Source organism: Hemitrygon akajei, chromosome 4 (genome assembly GCF_048418815.1).
Source record: "Hemitrygon akajei chromosome 4, sHemAka1.3, whole genome shotgun sequence".
NCBI classification, from domain to species: Eukaryota; Metazoa; Chordata; class Chondrichthyes; order Myliobatiformes; family Dasyatidae; genus Hemitrygon; species Hemitrygon akajei.
In genome coordinates this window covers 161874869-161894919 of record NC_133127.1, presented here as the reverse complement: position 1 = coordinate 161894919, position 20051 = coordinate 161874869, and the positions used below count along the sequence as shown (strand labels likewise).

General features: G+C 40.3%; 1 protein-coding gene across 1 annotated transcript in view; it reads left to right on the top strand.

The window, feature by feature from the left end:
• Positions 1-20051, top strand: part of flt1 (fms related receptor tyrosine kinase 1) — a 155935-nt gene that overhangs the window by 113095 nt on the left and 22789 nt on the right. Inside the window, exons 20-25 of the mRNA XM_073043818.1 lie at positions 717-805; positions 2378-2528; positions 5912-6009; positions 9077-9199; positions 9317-9428; positions 19477-19576. Coding sequence (XP_072899919.1) covers positions 717-805; positions 2378-2528; positions 5912-6009; positions 9077-9199; positions 9317-9428; positions 19477-19576 — 673 coding nt within the window. The remainder of the gene's footprint in view (positions 1-716; positions 806-2377; positions 2529-5911; positions 6010-9076; positions 9200-9316; positions 9429-19476; positions 19577-20051) is intronic.

The following is a 20051-nucleotide window of genomic DNA, read 5'->3' as shown; positions in this document are numbered from 1 at the left end:
AATGAAATATATGTAATCAGTGAGTGTGTGCCCAATCTAACCTGGTGCTTGCTCAGCAGGTAGATATCCCAATGTAACTTCAAGGAAATCGCAGGAGGTTGGACCTCCACTGCTTAACTCATAAAGGACTCAAATGTGCTTTGGATTGTCAATCTGTCCCTTCCTGCAAAAAAAATGTGCAACGCCACTCCAAAGCAAGTTGTTCAGATTCACATCAGATTAATTTATTTACCACACATACATCATAACACACAGTGCTCTCACTTGTAGACTTAGAAACTTGTCGTACGTGTATCAAATGCTGAGATATAGTGCTGGAGCCTAGAATTCTTGCATTCCCATTGTAAAAAACATGCAGTGAAGATATTGAGAGCAGAGCACAGGGAGGAAGTGTTATACATTGGTACCAATTCTCAGAAATATCATTTGGTGGGAACAACATCATCAGGCACCAGATGAATTGGAAGTTTCAAAAGTGCTGTCTTATGGAGAAACATCTTTTAAATCTTAAGATGCAATTCAACTTTGGCAATGCAATCTGAGATGTTCCAAAAACAATTTCTGCATAAGTCAAAATCATTAGGAGCACATTATTGATTTCCTGATGTGCAGAAGTGACAAACAATGTTCTTGATGGATATGTACATTTAGTTAATTACTCCATGTCTTATCCCAGAGTACTGGATCCAGATTGTGTATTGCTTTTCTACATACAGGTCCTTTGATGGTAATTGTTGAATACTGCAAATATGGAAACCTCTCCAATTACCTTCAGACCAAGAGGAATAACTTCATGTTGCACAAGGTGAACAGACATAACCGTTTATTTTTTTTAAAAACTTCCGGAGTTTACAACCTATGGAGTATTTTCACTCACAGTTGGAAAATTCTACATACTATGCCCCTTCTTTCTCCTTAAAGCAAGATTCAACTGAGTGAGATGATTAAATATTCAAAACTAACCTACTAAGATCTGTCCTCTTTTCAGACTCTGCCTCATTATGTAATTAGAAGTAGGAATTCATTATGTTGAAAGTTACATGCAAGGATCTGCATTCTACTGTTTTGAAGAATAGGCCTCAAAACCCAGTGAAGCTGTTTTTAAGCATCAAATAGACATAAATATTGCCTGCACTGAACAAAATAGGCATGGGAGCTTACAAAAAAAGTATTTCTTGTCTCATAAATATCTGTACTCTAGATAAGATGGCACAGAATGTGATTATCTTTCAGACCTTGACAGAAATTTTCTATACCATCTATCTTGTTTAAAGTGTTCTTTTGTGAAGATGGGGGTAGTTGTCAGGAAGATAGTTTGAAGAACTCCTAACATTGCTGGAGAACACTATCATTGTTGGTCACAGATGTTGTTTGTGTTTGTTCACATCAATTTAGGTCAAAAAAATTAAAAATCACACCAGTTTTCCCTCCTAATTGCCTACTTTAGCTGTGATTCATGAGCAAGAACAGGTATTGCATCTGGATTCCAATAGCTTTCACACTACCAGAAAAAAAAAATTGCCTTTCTCTTTATTTCTACCAGTGTAGATCACTCCACATATTTTGCATTATGTTCTCTCTGCTATGTCCTTCCCGTTCATCAGCACCCTGTGGTGAACTACACATACCTGTCTGAACACGGCCCCCCCCCCCCCCCCGCTGACTGCTCGTGTGGCTCCTCCCACAGACCCCGGTATAAAGGCGATTGGAGGCACTGCTCCTTCCTCAGTCTCCAGGATGTTGTGTGGTGGTCGCTTGCTGCTTGTGCTTTCTTCCAGCCAATAAAAGCCTACCTTAACTCACGTCTCCGAGAGTTATTGATGGTGCATCACACCCTAAAGCCTTTGTACATCCTCCTCCATTAACACACTCCCACTCAGATTTGTGCTTTCAGCCAACATGGAAAATCAGTTATACAGACCATGAACAGCTAGTGATCCAGCTCTGTACATGCACCACTTTAATTATCACAGCCTCCAAACTTAAAAATGATCTGTTTCCTTCTACCCTCTTACCAGTTGATCAATGACACTTCTGTAGGAGTTATTCTCCTATTTAACTGCTTGCTATGCCTGAGTCATGACTTGCCATATCAGAGCAGAGTAGGTGATAAGGGAGGGAGCAGGTGGTGTGGGGCAGAAAAGGATGAAGAAAAATGAATATTTAAGATGCTCATGTCAGCAAATGATTTCTGTCTTTTTACGAAACATAATGCAGTAGAGATCCATTTACTACTTCGTGAACTGGCTGTGCAATATAGAACTGTGTTGATACCAATGATGCTGCAGGTTTTAACTGGTGTGAGATGCACCTTTGCTATTAATTTTTCAATATATCAACCGATTTTTAAAGCTCTTGTCCTGTATTATGTGTCTAGGAAACTACACTACAGGCAAATCAAATTCAAGAAAAGATCCCCATGGAGGGGAAAAAGAGAAGGCTGGCTAGTGTCACAAGCTCTGAGAGCTCCACCAGCTCAGGATTTGATGAAGATAAAACTCTAAGTGAGGTTGAAGAGGAAGAGGAGGGTAAGAACTGATTCCTTCCTGATTTCTTCCTGATTTACAGCCTTCAAAGTTATTTTTACATCAGAATGTGTATCTTTGATGTCCTTGCTGATTATCTATCTAATAAACATCCGTGGGATATTCTTAATAAGAGGAGACACACCTTTCAAGTTTGGAAAGGAATAAAAATACATGTGTACCAAGTGTAGAAGAAAATGTTCTTATCAGCATGTAGTTGTCCAGGAATGCAGGGAGGAAACCTCACTTCGTTATTTTGCCACTGATCTGTGGGAGGTGAAAGGGTGTAGCAGAGTTAGCAAACATGGCAGGATTAAAAAGCATATATCAGCAGATGTTACAGATTTATTATTGCCATGTTTTGACCCTGTGATTAACTAATGGTCTGAAATGTTACTGTAGCCTCCAACAGAGCCAACAGCTTATTAGTGAGACAATGCTGAGAAAAGATCAGGAATGGATGATAGAGCTTTCCGCTCCTCATTTGAATTCAAAGTAGATTTATTATCAAAGTATGTATACAGAAAACAACTCTGAGATTCATCCTCCCACGGGCAGCCATGAAACAAAGAAATATTGTGAAACCCATTGAAGAAAACATCAAATACCCAATCCGTGTAAAAAGAACAAATTGTGCTAACAGCAAAAAGCAAGCGGACAACACATAAAATATCAGACATCAAACCAGGAGCCCAGTTGCATTCAGTTTAGTTCAGTTCAGCGTTGTGCCGCTAGCCCACTGCAGGCTGTAGGGGAAGGCATTCTTTGCTGAAGTGCCCCAGACCACATCAATTGCCCTGATCAAACCACTCAAAAACAGCAAAAAAAGTTACCAGAATTCAGGAAAACATGCAACATGAACCCAAAGTCCCCCACATCGAGTCCTCATACTCTCTGGTCAATCCCAATGTTGATCCCAAGAACTTTCATCCGACAGCAGTTAGTGATAGGGAGAGGAAGAGTGCTGAAACTCATGCAGAAGGCACTGAACACATGCCCATCCTTATGGACTTAACCTTGCTCAACACTCCAATTGGAGAAAATCAATGAAGTCCTCCAAAACAAACAATAATTAATACTTTAAGTATACTTTGTTTCAAGTGATTCCACAAAGCTAATGAGTGTCCAAGTTTAAGTAATATTAGGTATCACAAAGATTCATGTAATGAAATACAAAGTTTTGTTTGCCAAACATTGCAGTTAACTGTTTATTTTCTTATGTGTGCTAGCCAGTGAATAGCTCAGGTCTAATTATTCCAAGTATGATGCTCACTGCTAAGGATCTTTCATGGACAATGTTTTACCATTCAATCATTTATTATTTAATTTTCATTTCATTTGCTGCATACAAAGTTCCAACAAAGCTCAACTTAACCTTTCAGCCAGGCATTTTACATCCTTTAAATTTAACAATGAATGTAATTAAATCTTAATTATTCATTTTCTCTTAGACCTATCAGGATGTTAGTAATACAACATTTTTTAGAAGTATTACAGTAATGACACATCTGCTACTTCCATTTTTGATTTCCATCAAAAGGGGGGTTTATGGATTGATGTTCTTGTGTTTTGTGCAGGGTAGGGGCCTGGGGGGGGGGTTGATAATCTTGTTACTGTTCTTTTTTGTGTGGAGTAGGTTTGCAGTTTCTCTTTAAACTGACTTCCGTGGATTTTTTTTTGTTTCATGGCTATATGGAGAAGACAAATCTCAGAGTTGCATACGGCATACATACGTTGATAAAAAATGAACCTTTGAACCCTTCACCATATTTGCTCCACAGTCAGCTCCTTTTGCTTTGCATTATTGCTGATTTTGTCACTTACTCCAGGCATCTGTCTTTTTCCTTTCTCTTCTGTAAATTACTTGCACTACTTTTCCCAGACTCTGCTCTTGTTCATTCTCAACAAGTCAGTTGTTCCACTTTCTCTGCAGGTGTTGCCTAATCTCCAAAATGCCTCCAACACCTCTTGTTTTTATTTTGTATTGCAAATATCTTCAATATTTTGCAGACAAGTAATCACTTGGGTAAAGTACAAAGAGCAATTGGTAAAATCACATTATTTTGTGGCTTGTCTAGAATAAAGAAAAAATTTGAACATTGCAATCAAATTTGACTACGGAAAGAGAAAGTAAATTAAAGCTTGTAGGAAAAGACTCATTTGAAATGACTCATTCATTGCAAGATAGTGAATTTTCACCTTTGAGGTTTCATAATAAAGTAGTCTATATCATCCTATACCTCGTTAATAAATTTTTGTGCAATGATGTGTTTTTAATCAGAATAATTTCCTGATTTGTAATTTCACTTGTTGAAAGCAAGTTGTTGCATAACAAATGGGAAAAAACAGTTTAGGACACTGATTTATATGTTACTTAGAACAGACACGTAGCAGTGATGCAGCAGATTTGAGGAAGAATTACTGGAAAATGATTTTATGGGAAAAGGAAAGATTAATGACCTCTAGGAATGTGGGGGAGAATAGACTATCATAAGAAACAATGCCAATTGTGAACTGTAATGAATGGCTAGGAAGGATGTAATTGCTTGTCATTTGGGATCATTATGTTGAGTAGATTTAGGACGATACAGCAAAAGTGTGTTTGAGTTGATTGTGGCAATACTTATCCCATGGTTCTTGCTAGATTAGTCCAAATAACATTATTATTGGCCTAAAATAAAATATTGCACCCATTTGATGTCTGAAACAATAAATGGAGACAATGGAAATGCCCAGCAGGTCAGGTAGCATCCATGGTGAAAGTACATCAAATAATATTCTTTGACTGAACACTTTGTTGATATTCAAACTTTTTTGTTGATACAAGGGATAAATAGATATAATGGAATTGGTAGGGATTTCATACTAAAGAATTACCTTAATACATAGAGATCTTCTTTTGCTAACCAATGTAGAAATAGCGCTGCAAAAATAATTTTATGTTAAGTCATGCAATTGCATTGCAAATAACAAAAGTATCACTCAGATATTTCTTTCATATTTGTGGATTGGGCATTGAATTGTTATATCCTTTCAAGGTTTGCTCCGAGTCAGCCAGGTTACATACTGGAGAGCTTTTAGTTTTCTGTTTGTGCCTCAGATAGCTTGAGTGAATGCAGTTTAGAGTTGCTCATGAGGCTCAGGAAAGATCAAACTCAGAGACGTTCTACATTGAATCTAGAAATCACTGTTTGTTTGGGATTCGTGAATGCGATAGTTTCTTTTCAAACTGCACTGGGATTGAAGAATATAGAGATAATTTGCATTAAAGTTACAGAATTATATCTTATGGTTCTCTCAGCAGTGATAACTTTATTACTGAAATGATAACAACAACAGCAATTCAAAATTAACAATTATTTCCTTTCTTTTCGAATAATTGATAGATGGTGATGACTTACACAAGCAACCAATTACCATGGAGGACCTAATCAGTTACAGTTTTCAGGTGGCCCGAGGCATGGAATTCTTAGCATCAAGAAAGGTTTGAATGTAACCGAAATAAAAAATTATGAAGTTCTGGGTCATTGACATTCTCTTTGCTGTTTGCAGCTCTTTATTAAACAATAGTATGACTTATATGCACCAATCACGGATCAGGAGGTAGTTTGCTGTCTGATGTTGGACATCTCTTTATACAAGATGCTGCAAATCTATGCAACACATACACTGGAGGAACTCAGCAGGCCAGGCAGCAACTATGGACAAAAGTAAACAGTCGATGTTTTGGCTGAGGCTCTTCATCATCTGGAAAAAAAGATGAGAAGTTAGAGCAAGAAAGTGGGGAGAAGAGGAGGTAGATGTACAAGGTGGTAGGTGATATTGAAACCAGGAGAGGGTGAGGGGTCACTACCACTCAGGGCCCCAAACAGAACTTCCAGCTGAGGAGACACTTCACCTGTGATTCTGTTGGGGTCATCACTGTATTCCGTGTTCCTGGTGTGGTTCCTCTATATTGATGAGACTCTACATAAATTGGGTGCCTGCTTCACTGAGTACCTATGCTTTGTCTGCCAGAAAAAGCGGGATCTCCCGGTTGCTACCGGCTTCAATTTTACTTCCTATTCCCATTTCAACATGTCAGTCCATGGCCTCCTCTACTGCTGTGATGAGGCCACACTCAGGTTGGAGGAGCAACACATTATATCCCATCTGGGTAGCCTCCAACTTGACGGCATGAGCATTGATTTCACAAACTCCGATAAATGCCCCACCTCCTTTCACTGTTCACATTCCCTTTTCCCTCTCTCAGTTCATCTCCTTACCTGGCCTTTACCTCCCTCTGGCGTTCCTCCTCCTTCCCTTTTTACCCTCTCCTGTCAGATTCCCCTTTCTCCAGCCCTTTATCTCTTTCACCTATCGGCTTCCCAGCTCTTTACTTCACCCTCCCCACTCTCCCAGTTTCACCTATCACCTGCCACCTTGAACTTCTTCCACCCCTCCCCCATCTTCTTCCTCTAACTTCTTATCTTTTTTTCCAGTCCTAATGAAGGGTCTCAGCCCGATACGTTGACTGTTTACACTTTTCCATAGATGCTGCCTGGCCTGCTGGGTTCCTCCAACATTTTGTGTGTTGTTTCTTTATACAACAGTTAATCAGGCCAGTTCATCACATTGGAGGAAGTGGAGAGTAAGCAGTGAGCAGGCTGGAGGACATCATGTGCCCTTCCCTATGTTTTCTCCCATCTTCATTTCTGTTGTTATGCTATGGTTACCACAGAGAAATTGTTTTAAATGTTAACTTGGTTCCCAGCAGTCAGCTTGGCAACAAAGCAGTAGCTGTGAAATCTGTACACAGGTTCCAATGGGAAGAACTGAAGTTCTTTTAGGTTGTGCGAAATAATGAGCTGTATTCAATGTATTTTTGGCAAAATTTGCAGATTACTTTGATGGAATAGAGTGGCATTAGCATTATATTCACCAAGTGTTTAGTACAGAGAGAAAGGTGATATAATTTCAACAACAGTTGTGTTAGCAAAGTGCTGGCAATTCACGAACGCATTTAACCACCACAATGAGCAAATCCATTTACTACACCACGATTAAGAAGTAAAGTAAAAATGCTGAAAGATGGGCTATTATTTCTCAAAACATATATGGTTTACATGATTAATCAGTTAGTTAAAACTATTTCAAGAACCACTGATGAAAATTCATTTGAACACAACCCATGGACTCCCTTTCAAGGACTCTGCAAACCATGTTCTCAGTATTATTTAATCAGTTGTATTTGCAGTTTGCTTTCTTTTGCACACTGGTTGCTTGTCAGTCTTTGTGTGTAGTTTTTCATAGATTCTATTGTGTTTCATCGTTCTGGTGTGAATGACTGTGAGAAATGCATCTCAGGATAATATTTGGTAACATTTATGTACTTTGATAATAAATTTAATTTGGACTTTTAACTTTAATGAACATTAAAGGATACAAAGCTCCTAAGGGCGTTGATAGCATAAGTGTTGGGAGGATGTTTACCTGCCTGGGGAATCCAATGAGAATAAATGTCAGCTGGTTAAAATTGAAATGAAGAAAAAGATTTGCGATTCTTTGAAATTATGCATTAAGTTGTGAATAATGTAGAAGGTTTGTAAATTCTTGGAAAAGAGGAGTGTTTTATGATAGAGTTGAGCGAAAGGTCAGTCACAAAGTTACTGAATAACTGGATAGGTGTAAGAGGGTGAAGGATTTACACCTCCTTTATCTTATGTTACTATGTTTATAAACTACATGCTTATGAATATCAACATCAGCTGCAGTCTATTGTATATTAATTATCTCTGTATGTATTGTTAAAAATCCCAAAATTTAAGCAACATTTTAAATTGAATCACATTTCAAATTAGAAAACTGTAAATAGTTCAATAAAATTCCAGTTCAAACATGAGAATTCTGACATATCTAACATTTGTAACCATCTCCTTTGAAGTATTAGAATTGTTAAAGATAGTACTGTATATAATCTAGTACCACCAATAGTTTGGAACAAATCGGAAGTGTTATTTTGCCTAAACTAGTGTAATTGGTACAGTTAAGGCAGGGAGCCAATAGTCAATGGAATGAGAGTCATTCCCCATTCATTATTTGACACATCTTCCTCTGTTCTTTGTGTTGCATGACACATGGAGGATCTCATGCTTTGTTCTGTAGCACTGTGAAAATGTCATGGAAAAATCACAGAGGAATGTTTTCTTACCTGTTATCTGTTGCCAAGTTGAAATGTTCACGTAAGCTATGCTGAAGCATTTGTGGCTGGATTTGTGACGCCCAGCTCTTCCTCCCATCCAGAACTGCAATGAACAATTATTACATTTAATGACTTACTTTCAAATTGTGATATCAGAAAACAAATACATTTGTTACGTAAGTTCTGAGGAACTCAAGCAGACATCCTACTTACTTCTGTCTACTTCCCCAGGAAAAATGTTAAATTATATATTTTGTAACATTAGGCAAAGGAGTTTTACTAAATAAGTTTCCTTATAAATAATGATATCAGGAAACCCATGGCAATGATTGAGGAAATGAGTTTTGAGAATGCAACTCTTTTATTACAGTGCATCCATCGAGATCTGGCAGCAAGAAACATCCTTTTATCTGAGAACAATGTAGTAAAGATCTGTGACTTCGGACTTGCACGAGATATTTATAAAGATCCTGATTATGTACGAAAGGGAGATGTAAGTTCATTTGAAAGGATTATTTGAAAAGATGCAAATAACTTGACAAGTAAAATTTAAGGATTACTTGCTTAAGGAGCTAGTCATGTCAATAATCTTGATCATCAATATTTGCAGGCAAGGCTCCCTCTCAAATGGATGGCCCCTGAATCTATATTTGACAAAGTTTACAATACTCAAAGTGATGTCTGGTCTTACGGAGTTTTATTGTGGGAAATATTTTCCTTAGGTATGTCATAATATCTACATCTAAGTATTATATTCAGATAAAGGATTCCTTATGGCTACAGTTGACATGCATAAATTGTACATAATATTAATGAAAACGTGAATTTCAATGTTCATACAGACATGTACAAACATTTGTACAGAGTGACTAATGTGGTACCATTAGAACATTGAATAGAGATACTACAGTGCTGGACAGACCATTTTGCTCGTGATGTCATGCTGATCTTCATGCCAATTTATACTAAGTATCCTCCAAAATTGTTTATAGCAATTTAACAAAAACAAGCCAATAAACTATATCCTAGAGTGTCTGACATTGGTGGTGGGTAAATTGTTGGAAGGGGATTCTGAGGAATAGGATCTTGGAGAAACAGGGTCTGGTTCAGGACAGTCAGCATGGCTTTGTCTGTGGGAAGTCATGTCTGACAAATCTTTTGGAATTCTTTGAGGAGGTAACCAAAAGAATAGATGAAGGTAGGACAGAGGATGTGGTTTATATGGACCCTATTGTCTCTCATGGCGGGCTAGTCTGGAAGAATAGAGTGCATGCGATCCAGGGGGGAATTGCAGACTGAATTCATAATTGGCTCAGTGGTAGGAAGCACAGAGTGATGGTTGTGGGTTGTTTATCAGACTGGAGGCCTGTGTCAAATGATGCGATACAGAGGTTGGTTCTGGAACCTTTGTTGTTTGTAATCTACAGAAACATTTTGGTTGTGAATGTATACGGCTTGGTTAGTAAGTGTGAGATCATACTAAAATAGTTGGTGTTGTAGATCAAACACGAGGAAATCTGCAGATGCTGGAAATTCAAACAACACACACAAAATGCTGGTGGAACACAGCAGGCCAGGCAGCATCTATAGGGAGAAGCACTGTCAACGTTTCGGGTCGAGACCCTTCATCAGGACTAACTGAAAGGAGAGGTCCTGACAAAGGGTCTTGGCCCGAAACGCGACAGTGCTTCTCCCTATAGGTGCTGTCTGGCCTGCTGTGTCCCACCAGCATTTTGTGTGTGGTGTTGTAGATAGTGCAGAAGGTTATGAAAAATAACAGGGGGATCTTGATCAGCTGGTGTGTGTGCTTAGGATTGGCAAGTGGCTTTCTATCCAGATAAATGTGAGATATGTATTTCATTCTGTAAAATCAAAACCAGGATGGAACATATACAGTGAATAGTAAGGCCTTGAGTTGTATTATTGCAGGGGAATCCTATAAATGTAAGTGTATAGTTAACTGAAAGTGGCATCACAAGTAGATAGGATGATAAAGAAGGGTTCAGTGTGCTGGCCTTTGTCAGAGCACTGAGTATTAGAGTTGGGAGGTTATCTTACAATTGTGTAAGATGTTGATGAGGCTACACCTGGAGTATTCTATACAGTTTTGGTTTCCTATTATTGGAAAGATGTTACTAAAGTAGAAAAGATTTACCAGGATGTTGCCTAGACTTAAAGGCCTAGGAAGCTGCACAGACTGTTCCTTCGAATTTCGGATATTGATGGGAGAACTGATAGAGATATATATAAGTTCACGAGAAGCATAGACAGGGTGAAAGCACATAATCTTTTTCCAAGGAAGAGTGTTCTAACAACATGAAAACATAGGTTTAACATCAGAAGCAAGAGACTTAAAAGGGACATTGGAGGCAGCTTCTTCACAAAAGGGATGGTGAATGTTTGAAATGAACTGCCATTTAAAAGCCATCTAGGTAAGTCCATGGATAAAAGAGGTTTAGAGGATGATAGGTCAAATGCAGGCAGATGGGTTTAGCTTGCTCCGCAGCACAGTCAACATGAAGTTGGACTGAAGGGCCTGTATCTATATTTTTTGTCTCTATGACCTTATGACATCTGGTTTGGTATACGAAATATAAATAGTTCTTATCTTAAAATGATTCTGCACAAACATAGAAACATAGAAAACCTACAGCACAATACAGGCCCTTTGGCCCACAAAGTTGTGCCGAACATGTCCTTACCTTAGACATTACTAGGCTTACCTATAGCCCTCTGTTTTTCTAAGCTCCATGTACATATCCAAAAGTCTCTTAAAAGACCCAATCGTATCCGCCTTCACCACCGTTGCCGGCAGCCCATTCCATGCACTCACCACTCTCCAAGTAAAAAACTTAACCCTATCATCTCCTCTGTACCTACTCCCCAGCACCTTAAACCTGTGTCCTCTTGTGGCAACCATTTCAACCCTGGGAAAAAGCCTCTGACTATCCACACGATCAATGCCTCTCATCATCTTATACACCTCTATCAGGTCACCTCTCACCCTCCGTCGCTCCAAGGAGAAAAGGCCAAGTTCACTCAACCTATTCTCATAAGGCATGCTCCCCAATCCCGGCAACATCCGTGTAAATCTCCTCTGCACCCTTTCTATGGCTTCCACATCCTTCCTTTAGTGAGGCAACCAGAACTGAGTGCTGTACTCCAAGTGGGCTCTGACAAGGGTCCTATATAGCTGTAACATTACTTCTCAGCTGCTAAATTCAATTCCACGATTAATGAAGGCTGATACACCATAGGCCTTCTTAACCAGAGTCAACCTGCGCAGCTACTTAGCGTCCTATGGACTCAGACCCCAAGGCTTCTCTGATCCTCCACACTGCCAAGAGTCTTACCATTAATACTATATTCTGCCATCATATTTGACCTACCAAAGTGAACCACTTCACACTTATCTGGGTTGAACTCCATCTGCCATTTCTCAGCCCAGTTTTGCATCCTATCAATGTCCCACTGTAGCCTTTGACAGCTCTCCACACTATCCACAACACCCCCAACCTTTGCGACATCAGAAAACCTACTAACACATCCCTCCACTTCCTCATCCAGGTCATTTATAAAAATCACAAAGAGTAAGGGTCCCAGAACAGATCCCTGAGGCACTCCACTGGTGACAGACCTCCATTGCAGAATATGACCCATTTACAACCACTCTTTGCCTTCTATGGGCAAGCCAGTTCTGGATCCACAAAGCAATGTCCCCTTGGATCCCACCCCTCCTTACTTTGTCAATAAGCCTTGCATGGGGTACCTTATCAAATGCCTTGCTGAAATCCATTTACACTACATCTACTGCTCTTCCTTCATCAATGTGTTTAGTCATATCCTCAAAAAATTCAAACAGGCTTATAAGGCACGACCTGCCTTTGACAAAGCCATGCTGACTGCTCCTAATCATATTATGCCTCTCCAAATGTACATAAATCCTGCCTCTCAGGATCTTCTCCATTAACTTACCAATCTCTGAGGTAAGAATCACTGGTCTATAATTTCCTGGGCTAACTCTTCTCCCTTTCTTGAATAAAGGAACAATATCCGCAACCCTCCAATCATCCAGAACCTCTCCCATCCCCATTGATGATGCAATGATCATCGCCAGAGGCTCAGCAATCTCCTCCCTCACCTTCCACAGTAGCCTGGGGTACATCTCATCCTGTCCTGGCTACTTATCCAACTTGATGCTTTCCAAAAGCTCAGCACCTCCTCTTTCTTAATATCTACATGCTCAAGCTTTTCAGTCTGTTGCAAGTCATCACTACAATCACCAAGATCCTTTTCCATAGTGAATACTGAAGTGAAGTATTCATTAAGTACCTCTGCTATTTCCACCTGTTCCATACACATTTTCCCACTGTCACACTTGATAGGTCCTGTTCTTTCACATCTTATCCACTTGCTCTTCACATACTTGTAGAATGCCTTGGGGTTTTCCTTAATCCTGCCCGCCAAGGCCTTCTCATGGCCTCTTCTGGCTCTCCTAAATTCCTTCTTAAGCTCCTTCCTATTAGCCTTATAATCTTCTAGATCTCGAACATTACCTATCTCTCTGAACCTTTTGTAAGCTTTTCTTTTCTTCTGGACTAGATTTATTACAGCCTTTGTACACCACAGTTCCTGTACCCTACCATAATTTTCCTGTCTCATTGGAAAGTACCTGTGCACAACTCCACACAAATATCCACTGAATATTTGCCACATTCCTTCCATACTTTCCCTGAGAACATCTGTTTCCAGTTTAAGCTTCCAATTTCCTGCCTGATAGCCTCGTAATTCCCCTTACTCCAATTAAACGCTTTTCTAACTTGCCTTTTCCTATCTCTCTCCAATGCTATTGTAAAGGAGATAGAATTATGATCACTATCTCCAAAATGCTCTCCCACTGAGAGATCTGACACCTGACCAGGTTCATTTCCCAATACCAAATCAAGTACAGCCTCTCCTCTTGTAAGTTTATCTGCATATTGTGTCAAGAAACCTTCTTGAATACACCTAACAAACTCCACCGCATCTAAACTCCTTGCTCTAGGGAGATGCCAATCAATTTGGGAAATTAAAATCTCCCATCACGACAGCTCTGTTATTATTACACCTTTCCAGGATCTGTTTCCCTATCTGCTCCTCGATATCCCTGTTACTATTGGGCGGCCTATAAAAACCCAGTAAAGTTATTGACCCCTTCCTGTTCCTAACCTCCACCCACAGAGACTCCGTAGACAATCTCTCCATGGCATCCACCTTTTCTGCAGCCGTGACACTATCGCTGATCAACAGTGCCACGCCCCCACCTCTTTTGCCTCCCTCCCTGTCCTTTCTGAAATATCTAAAGCCCGGCACTTGAAGTAACCATTCCTGTCCCTGAGCTATCCAAGTCTCTGTAATGGCCACTACATTATATCTCCAAGTATTGATCCACGGTCTAAGCTCATCCGCTTTGTTCACAACATTCCTTGCGTTAAAATAGACGCATCTCAAACCTTCGGTCTGAGCGTATCCCTTCTCTATCATCTGCCTATCCTCACTCTCGCACTGTCTACAAGCTTTCTCTATTTGTGAGCCAACCTCCTCTTCCCCAGTCTCTTCAGTTCGGTTCCCAAACCCCAACAATTCTAGTTTAAGCTCTCCCCAGTAGCCTTAGCAAAGCTTCCTGCCAGGATATTGGTCCCCCTGGGATTCAAGTGCAAGCCATCCTTTTTGTACAGGTCAAACCTGCCCCAGAAGAGGTCCCAATGATCCAGAAAGCTGAATCCCTACCCCCTGCTCTAATCCCTCAGGCATGCATTTATCCTCCACCTCATTCTATTCCTATTCTCACTGTTCCATGGCACAGGCAGTAATCCCGAGATAACTATCTTTGCGGTCCTGCTTCTGAACTTCCTTCCTAACTCCCTGTAGTCTGTTTTCAGGACCTCTTCCCTTTCCACACCTATGTCATTGGTACCAATATGTACCACAACCTCTGGCTGTTCACCCTCCCACTGCAGGATATCTTGGACGTGTTCTGAAACATCCCAGACCCTGGCACTTAGGAGGCAAACTACCATCCGAGTTTCTTTCCTGCGTACACAGAATCGCCTGTCTGACCCCCTAACTATAGAGTCCCTTATCACTGCTGCCATCCTCTTCCTTTCCCTACCCTTCTGAGCCACAGGGTCAGACTCTGTGCCAGAGGCACGGCCACCATTGCTTCCCCAGGTAGGCTGCTCCCCCCCCCCCCCCCAACAGTACTCAAACAGGAGTACTTATTGTCAAGAGGTACAGCCAGAGGGGTACTCTTTAGTACCTGACTCTTCTCCTTCCCACTCCTGACTGCGACCCACTTGTCTGTGTCCCTTGACCCTGGTGTGACCACCTGCCTGTAACTCCTTTCTATCACCTCCTCACCCTCCCTGACCAGATGAAGGTCATCGAACTGCATTTCCAGTTCCCTAACTTGGTCCTTTAGGAGCTGCAGCTCGACACACCGGGTGCAGATATGGCCGTCCGGGAGGCTGGGAGACTTCAGGACCTTCCACATCCGACACCGAACACAGAACACCGGCCTCACACACATACTTCCTCCTTTCCACAAGTAACACAGGTAAACCTACCTCACCTCGTCCCGTTACCACCTAAGCCCATTGAGCCAAAGCCCTCTCACTCTGCCTCCTTCTCACTCCACTGCCCACTGGATATGGCGGTCTTCTTTTTAAACCTTTCGCACTCTACTGGCTGACATCATGTGCCTGCACAGTCTTACCTTTCTTTTACCCAGAGTAGTTAAAAAAAAATCCCTTTGCTCCGGAAATCAGTCATTCACTGGCAGCCTTCTTGCTCCAAATCAAAAACTGTTGAAGATTCCTTGCCTTTTTAAACTTTTTCGCGCTCCACTGGCTGACGTCATGCGCCTGAGCAGTCTTGCCTCTCTTTTACCCTGAATAGTAAAAAAAATCCCTTCGCTCCAGAAACAGCCATCTACTCACAGCCTTCTTGCTCCGAATAACACATGCAGCTTCACTTGCTCAACCAAATTGACTCACAGTCTAGCAGTCTTTTGATTCTGAAATTCTCTTTCTTGCTTCTCAATCTCACCCTAAGCACATCCTTTCAGCGTCACAATGGTCTGAGCTTTCTGGGCTTCCTCAATTATGATCACCAGTGAAGTGAGCTCTGTGTAGAGATCTGACATAAGCTGCATTTGATGCACCTCCACCAGTCTTCACTCAATGAATAGTCATTGAGTCATAGAAAAATACAGCATAGAAATAGACCCTTCATTTCTTACCTTATAACAATGCACATTGAGACCATTTAGTTCTGACTCCATTAGAACTCAAAGGAGAAACCTCATTAGATCCATACCTCTTTCCTTATCCACTCCAACTCTGCAGTGTATACAGTTTCATATAAGCCGATCAACTTCCCTTGTGATTTCTTTGGGGGGGGGCAGCTGATATTTACCATTTAAACTATTAATGTACCTTTGGGAGGAGCACCCAAATGTAGTTATGGAGAGAATGAGCAAAATCTACAAGGTCATTTCCTGAGGTCAGTATGGAATATGGGTCTCTGGAGCTTTCAAACTAGTCCCATCACTTTGAAATGATTAATAACCTGCAAATTTCATCCCTCAACTTAAGAATATTTTGTGAATACAAGCCATGAGTCATGAGACTGGCTGAGAAATAATATATTATCTAAGAGCAATTGAGTGTAAGTGAAGAGTGCTTAGAACCAAATAAAATTAACTAGGCTGTAATGTATTAATTCAAGCAGACTCTGCCACGTGGCTCAGCATAGTTCCAATCCCTTTTTTTGCAGCTAGCTTATGTCCACTTTATACATCTAAAATAAATGTTCTAAAATAGATTATGCTTGCTTTCTTGAGGCAAATTAGAGTGGCTAAATCCCCAGGGCCTGACAAGGAGTTCCCTTGGACCTTGTGTGAGGCTAGTGCAGATATTGCAGGAGCCAGCAGAGGTACTTAAAACTCCTTAGCCATAGGTGAGGTGCTGGAGGAATGGAGGATAGCTAATGTTGTTCTGTTCTTCAAATAAAGGCTCTAAGAATAAGCTGGGAAACTATAGGCTGGTGAGCCTCACATCAGTAGTGGGTAATGTTATTGGAAGGAACTGGATGTACAGTATAAATATTTTGATGGACATGGACTGATCAGAGATTGTCAACGTGGCTTTGTGTATGGTAGGACACGTCTAACCAATCTTAAAGAGTTTTTCAAGGAGGTTACTAGGGAATTTGATGAATGAAAAGCAATAGATGTTGTCTACATGGAATTTAGCAAGACCTTTGACAAGAAAATGGGTGGTAGGTTAGAAGGTTCAGTCACTTGACATTCAGGATGAGGTAGTAAATTGGATTCAACTTTGTTTTTGCAGTAGAAGCCAGAGAGTGGTAGTAGATGGTTGCCTCTCTGACTGCAGGTCTGCAGCAAGTGGTGTGTGGCAGGGATTGGTGTGGGGTCTTTTGTTGTGGTAAACTAAATCAGCAAATCTGTGGATCACACCAAGATTGGGGGTGTAGTGGACAATGAGGAATGCTAGCAACACTTACAGCAGGATCTGGACCAGCTGGAAAAATGGGCTGAAGAAAGACAAATGGAATTAATGCAGATAAATGTGAGATGTTGTAGGACAAATCAGGGTAGAACTTGAAGTGAATGGTAGGGTATTGAGTGCAGTAGGATGGAGGGATCTGAGATTACAGATCCATACTTCCTTGAAAGTAGCATCACAGGTAGATAGGGATGTAAAGAGAACTTCAAGCAATAAATCAAGGTATTGAGTACAGGAGTTGTATAAGACGTTACTGAGGCCTTATCTAAAGTATTGTGTGCATTTAGAGTTATCAGTAAGATTCAAAGAGTACAGAGAAATTTTACAAGGATGTTGCTGAGACTTGAGGACCTGGGTTATAGAGAAAAGGATGAATAGGTTAGGACTTTATTCCATGGAGCATAGGAGAATGAGGGAGGATTTGATAGAGGTGTACAAAATTATGAGGAGAGTAGGTAGGGCAAATGCAAGCAGGCTTTTTCCACTGAGGTTGGGAGAAACTAAAACTGGAGACCATGGGTTAAGGGTGAACGTTGAAATGTTTAAGGGGAACATGAGGGGAACTTCTTCACTCAAAGGGTGGTATGTGGAATGAGCTGCCAGTGGAAGTGGTGATGTGGGTTTGATTTCGCCATTTAAGAGAAGTTTGGATAAGGCGAATGGAGGTCTTTGGTCCAGGTGTAGATTGATGGGACTAGGCAGAATAAAGGGCCTGTTTTTGAGTTGTAGTGATCTACGACTTTATGACTCTATGTTCAAGTGTTTAGATAGGTTATTCTCTGGATAGGAGGGGAATGGTGTGCTGCCTGTGCCTCTGTTCTTCTCCATGTAAACTGAGAATGGAGTGGATATTAACCAGGCCTGTCAACTGAATTAGCTGTTTGACTTGGATCATGGATGATCAGCACCATTCAGTGAAGGAAAGGAATATGCTAGTGGAAATTATCAAGATATTTATGGAACTTTCAGACAGAACAAATAGTAATTTATCTTGGTCTGTGTGTCCTGGGACCAACTATAATTATTGTGATATTCCATCCTGTTTCTACCTATTTCTCAAAGCCTAGTTTATTTAGTCATTCCTATGGACATCTTAGGGCCTTCATTTGTCCCACTCTCCTTTATTTTATTGTCCATTAATCATTAGTGTATAATTTTGAAAAGGATCAAGTGCTTGCTCCTACATTACCAGGCTATAATACACTAGCTGCCTGCCAGTGTTTGGTATTTTACTCCGTAATATACAGCAGTCATTGTATTACTATTCTTCAGACTCATCCAGAGCCAGACAAATGACATCATGAGCTGCTTAAAGAGGTTCTAAAGAAAGTGGAGAGAGGTATGAGGGCAAAAATCTCTGGGTATTCCTTTGAAAACTAACTTACTAAGCACTGCACACCTCTATGTATTGGAGTAGGACTGGGTGAATATTGGACATAGCTCTAGTTTAACACGTGAAGGATTCATGTCCCACCCACATGCCCCATGTGCTCTGGTTTCCTGCTCCGTCCAAAAGATGAGTAGGTTGGTACGTGAACTGGTCCTGTTAACTGCCCATTGTGAATGGATGAGTCACAGAATCTGAGAGGAATTGATGGGAATGTGGCCAGAACAAAGTTAGAACTAATGTAGGAATAGTGTGAATGCATACTTTATGGCCAGCACAGACTGAGTGGGCTGAAGTTACATCATCCAAGCAGCTACTGTTGCAAACAGTATGCAAGGCGAGCATTTCATTGTATCATGATACATGTGATATTAATAAACCAATGTCAATAATCTTTGACTTTATGCTTGTATCTCAATTACCTGTTTCTCAAGCTTCTTTTCAGCTTCTCTGGGGTTTATAAATAACCAGTAATATGTTAGTTCAGAATGATGCTGGTTTCTATATATGTATATTAATGCAGAAAAAGGGTTATTTCTTGACATTTACTTTAGTTGAATCCATCAGTTTTAAAGCAGTGATTGCTGTGCTTAAATCTGAACAGTTTCCCAATGGGAAATAATGAAAAGATGAAAGTTGATACTTCTACCCCTTCATCCACTAACTTGCCAATATCAGTTTATAGGTTTTGTCAGATCTGACTCTGACACAAACTTGCTTTAGATAGATTGTTATTGACATAATTTTGTTATCATCTGCAATTTCTATCCTTGTAGTTACTCTTAAAACATGGTCTTATTTACGTATCTGATTCAGGTGCATCACCGTACCCAGGAGTCCAAATCGATGAGGAATTTTGTCGAAGATTAAAAGAGGGCACAAGGATGCGAGCTCCTGACTATTCAACCCCAGAAATGTAAGCAACAAATATTTGCTATTTTGAAAATATTCAAAGCCTACATACTTTGTCTTCTATTATGCTGGAAGTTAGAAAGTATAACCTTTGTTCTAAAATAAAACCTTGACCCTCTCTGAAATTGATCCAAAATAAGTGACTAATTATCATTTGTAGATTTTAAAATGAATTAAACTAACACAATTCATATTTGTATTTAAAGAGTAGAAATTAATTTACAGAATACATATTGTAAACATGTATATGTGTGAGAGAGTGCAATAAAACACCAGGTCGTTATAAGTTATAGCTCACTTGATGTAATGGATTTCCTCAGCAGTGAATATGGAAAAAGGTTGTTAGTGACGTTCTTAAAAAATGTGTGAAACAAGCTAAGAGCAGTCTGTGTTACCTCTGTGATTACAATAATTGCAGCCTTTGTCATGAAAGCAGAGGAGCATTTGATAGCTCTGGGCCTGTAATCACTAGAATTTAG